At 33.5% G+C, this 4,955-nt stretch overlaps 1 protein-coding gene across 1 annotated transcript; it reads right to left on the reverse strand.

The window, feature by feature from the left end:
* Positions 1-1,341: 1,341 nt before the first annotated feature.
* On the reverse strand, positions 1,342-4,646 carry LOC114392175. The gene is made up of 4 exons (XM_028353223.1): positions 3,602-4,646; positions 2,245-2,424; positions 2,097-2,148; positions 1,342-1,984 (listed from the first exon to the last, which is right to left on the reverse strand). The coding sequence occupies exons 1-4, from the start codon at positions 3,859-3,861 to the stop codon at positions 1,892-1,894; spliced, it is 585 nt and encodes a 194-aa protein (XP_028209024.1). The 5' UTR covers positions 3,862-4,646; the 3' UTR covers positions 1,342-1,891.
* Between the last annotated feature and the right edge of the window lie 309 nt (positions 4,647-4,955).

The following is a 4,955-nucleotide window of genomic DNA, read 5'->3' on the forward strand; positions in this document are numbered from 1 at the left end:
ATTGAAGATTGAGTCAACTTTCGTACATTCAACTTTAATATATCCCTCGTTTTCTCCGGTAAAAAAAAATATATATATATATATCCCTCATTTTAGGCTGGGGCATGGGTCATGGACTCATCGATGTGAGTTTGCGAGAACCCCTTCATTCATTAGACGTAGTGATTTCGTTAACAAAATTATGATTTTATTGATTTTTTTTATTCCATTGATTTTTTTTAAAAAAATTGAAAATATTTTGAAAATTAATTTGGTGTTTTTTCTTGTTGAACATTGTAATAATTGATTGAGCACCTCTGTTTTTATATGCATATCAACCAAATAAATATAGACACAATCTAAATCATTTATTTGGTTGGTGTGAATAATGTGATCTCAATTTTGATATGACTCATGAAAGAACAATAGAACATCTAATATAAATACGTGCAAAATATATTTGTTATTATGTATTACAATAATTATATAATTTTATCATTTGAATGAGTATTGTTTAAGTATCTTTTAGTCCTAAAGTTGAAACTTGTCTGAACCCGAACTAATTTAATAATAGACTCAATCAAAAAGGTCAAAAACCTTAAAAATATGGGATCGCAATTTCATTTCAAGTGGTAGAACACTCACATTAGTGCAACTTAAAAATTAAAGTAACTAAAATCAATTAATTCATTTTGGTTTGAATTTTTAAAAATAAAATTTATACCAAACCAACCCAATAATATTCAAATTTTAATTTAAAATATTTGAAAAATAAATGTCATAAAAATATAAAAATCTACATAAAGAGTTGATAAAGTCCTTAAATTCATAAATCAATTGGAGTATATTTGTTAAGAAGAAAAAATTATCAAAATTATAACAAAATGCAAATAAAATGTAATAGATAATATATGCAAAATTTAATTAAATTTTGTTCAAGTTGGACCATATTGTCTTAAAAAAAACTAATTTAATTGGTGAAATTGATACGATCCAATAAACACTTTTAATAGTTTTACCTCCTCTAAGTTGTGTTTGTTACGGCAGACAGAATTATCTGTGCATATGAAAGTGAATGATATGAAAGTGAATGATGTTTAGTTTGTTACAACTAATTATCAAATAATTTTAAAATGGTGAGACCTACATGTACTATTTCTCAAATATTTTCACTCATCTTTTTATCTCTTTTATCGTATGTTCTGTATTGCTTTTCAACCAAACACTTTTAATCATTACTTCATTTCTCATCTATTTCTACCCTTCCATTTTTATTTTCATCAACCCTACCAAGCACAGCCATGTAAGAGATTCCATGGAGCTTTCATTTTGCAACATAATCCACCATCAGAGTAAAGTAACTTAAGTACATAAAACCTTTTTGTTTTAAAAAAAATCCGAACAGAAACATAATGCTAATCCAGTAATCCACAACGATTTTACATTTTACTTTTCATGGGAAGACGGAAACAGGACATTCCCCTCTTGACGTGACATGATAAACTATAAAGCATGTGCCTAACTCAATCCAATAAGTCTGCATTTTCAAGTGATGCTCCCCACAGTAAATCACCGAGTAAACATGCAAAACTGAAAATGCAAAAATGCTTGCTATGATATCATTAACTGAAGGTGTCCAATTGATAGAACTGAAAACTTTACCCACAAGTCCTATATCTCTACCTGTAGCAACTAAGACCAGCCGCATTACCATCACTCTAACCTAATCTAATTGTAAGGATGAAAAGAATTTTAGCTCTCACTGTTCGCACCAGCTTAGGAAAGCATAACATGTAATACACCATGCTACTTGGAGACAAAACTTCAACGACATAGCAACCACTAACCAATCATTGACCTGTTAGAAACTCTTTATCTAAGTCAGTACTATTCCTCACTTGAATCATGAGGCTTAATCTGTACGGAGCTCATCGTAATATTGAGGCCGCAGCGTCCCAAAAATGAGGCAAGGGATTACCACCATGCAAGCCATAAATAGTGTAAACTGCAGTACATAGAGAAATGAGGTGATTAGCACAACTTTACCAATTGGTGGTACATAAAATTAACTAGAATGTAAACATAACAATAAATGTAAAACTAAACTCTTGATATACCAGAAGAGGAAGTGTCAAGAAACTCCATATTGGCCACAAAGCAAAGGAAAACCTAGAGAAGCAAGGGAAACCGAGTCAGCAAAACAAGAAAACACTTAAACATTACACACAATTGAAATAAAACTCGGAAGATCTGGTCATTCCTTACATGCAAAAGGAGATGATTCCAAATACTGTGGCAAATGGCAACACAGAGATGCTTGTTACTTCCCATTTTTTTAATCCCCATTTTTCATCAAACCTTCGAGCACTCCAGACCAAGATAGTTGTATAAATGAAAATCATTGTATTCAAACCAATACCTATCATCCCAAGATATAAAGGCAATCTGCAATAAATTAAGGAGAAAATCATGAAAATTGTGATACTGATATAAAGTCAAGTAGTCTAATCTATCAGAATTACGAAAACTATAAAATTTCCAGATTTCTTCATTAGCTCAAAGTTAGACATCTTCAAACAGGTACAGCCATACCCATGTTATACATCACCAAAACAGGTTTCCTTTCTTATAATTGGAGAGAGGGTAGACCAAGTTAAATAGTATTAAATAGGTCATTTCACTTCCAAATATCGGTTGGGATATTGTTAGCTTAATATATCCATATGGTCGATATAAATACAAGTCAGTGGACGGGAGTTGATAAGATTTAGCCAAGAATCACATCATACTACAGGATCATGTTATGGGATACAGAGTATGGACTACTTTTATGTTCAGGATTGATGATTTAATCTTTCGCACACATGCCTTGCCTCGTGGTCTGGTCTTATGACTTGTAATATTCGCTTTCAATTAATTAGACAACAATCAATGTAAAAAAAATATGGACACAAATATCCTAATTGAAAAATAACCATATACTAGAGTTTCTCCAATTAAAACATGCAAATAAATATGATTCCCTCCCCTCCATCCATTAAATAGACGAAAAGGCTAACCTGATTTTTATTTTATAAATGAGAAGCATATGCTAATAAATACATTTTGGTTTCCTACGATTTCTACACCTTCAAAAATGTGCAGCTTCACATTTTGGCTTCTGCATTGGCATGACAGTTAAGCAAGAAAGCACACTTGAATACAACACTAATGACCAATATTCTCAGTTCCTTGCCCCTCCCCCACTGTTCATAGCTCACAATGGTGTGAACTTAATAGTAAGCAAGACCAACAGGGTCTTGAACTAATGATAAGTGGGGAAAAAGTCTTAATAGTTAAGCAGCTCTCTCTCTGTATACTCAATCCCTTATAATTCACATATTCAACATAAGCCTGAACAACTGTACTCCAAACTAACCTTGAGGATTAACCAAGTCAAGGATTAGATTTAGATATTGAAAACATTTGCAGCTATCATGGTTGGTATAAAAATAATTCATGAATAGTACGCACACAAGCAACTACGAAATAATGAACTTTGAGATAATTGAAGTACCACTGGCAGTTCATAAGTATAATTCAAACCATATTATGCATGAGACTGCAATTAGAATGCTGTTACCTTCTAATTCGATTGTCATGGCACAACAGATATATCAAATTGGAATGTTGATCCCCAAAGTATAGAATGAAAGCAGCGGAAGCAAGCCAAAGAAAATTTTCCAGCATCTCAATCCACGTCCTAGGCGGAGGACTCGGGGCCAAAAAGGGGCGGTGCCTCGAGCATGCATCATCCTCTAGGTCATCACCACTGCTTGCATACCCCTGGCTATGCCTCTGCCTCATTAATCCACCTCCCCCACGTGGCGTTCCACCAGACATTGCAATGCAACAAACAGATTACACTACCACCACCTCCCAACTAGCAACAACACAAACCACCACAACTTAACCTAGATCCTCACCATCCAATTATGCAATACAAACAACAATTTTCCACAAAATTATCAAATAAAACATCTCTGATCTAATTTAATCGCTCCAAGAATTTTCAAGTGATCTATTGTACACTTCCTAAATCCCAATCACGTACTACCAAGTAACCCCTTTTGGATGAAAATGAAATTCATGACCTACTAGAAATTCACACAACACACCCAACCGGGGCATAGAAATCGTCGCCACATATAAAAATCTCAACCTACGAATCCGGTGAAAAAAAAGGACCTCTAAAGAATGACCCTCGCCAACCTCAAAAAGACACGTCAGCAACGAAATCTCTTCCAATCCAATCCAATAATAATAAATAAATAAAAAGGGGAAAAAAATGCGAATTGGGAATTCAATAATCTAGCAGAACTGAAGAACCATTACAGGAAATTGGAGGAAACCCAGTTGAAGTGGAGGGGGAAAAAAACTGAATCTAGAAGAAAGACAGGATTTTGATTTGATTAGAGTTGCCCCAAAAACTGAATCTGCGATTGGGTGCGTTGAGGTGATAAGTTAGGCAGTTGTTGGGCGTGGGCGCGCGCACATGCGTGAGCGTTTTTTCTCTCCTGAGAGAGAGAGAGAGAGAGATGGAAATGAATTAGGAAAGAAAGACAAAGAGGACAAAGGTATCAGAGTTACGTTACGGTACTCTTGTTCCAAATTCCTCCATCAAAATCAATTTTATATATATATATATATATATATATATATATATATATATATATTAAGATTTGTTTATGTAAGTAAGGGAGATTCGTTTCGTGTGTCTGTTTAGGAAGCCTTCGAATCTTCCTTCAACTATTTTTAGTTTCAATGTTATTTCATGCTCATTTTTTTGTTGAAAAAAGTATGTACACGTGGAAGCTTGATGATAGCTGGTGAGAATTAAATTAGATTAGATCAAAGTCTAATCCTCTTCTTGGCAATGGCCTAACTAGTAAAAAGTTTTTATTTCTATTATTTAAAATTATTTTCTTTATATAATA

The sequence above is a fragment of the Glycine soja genome, chromosome 17 (genome assembly GCF_004193775.1).
Source record: "Glycine soja cultivar W05 chromosome 17, ASM419377v2, whole genome shotgun sequence".
NCBI lineage: Eukaryota > Viridiplantae > Streptophyta > Magnoliopsida > Fabales > Fabaceae > Glycine > Glycine soja.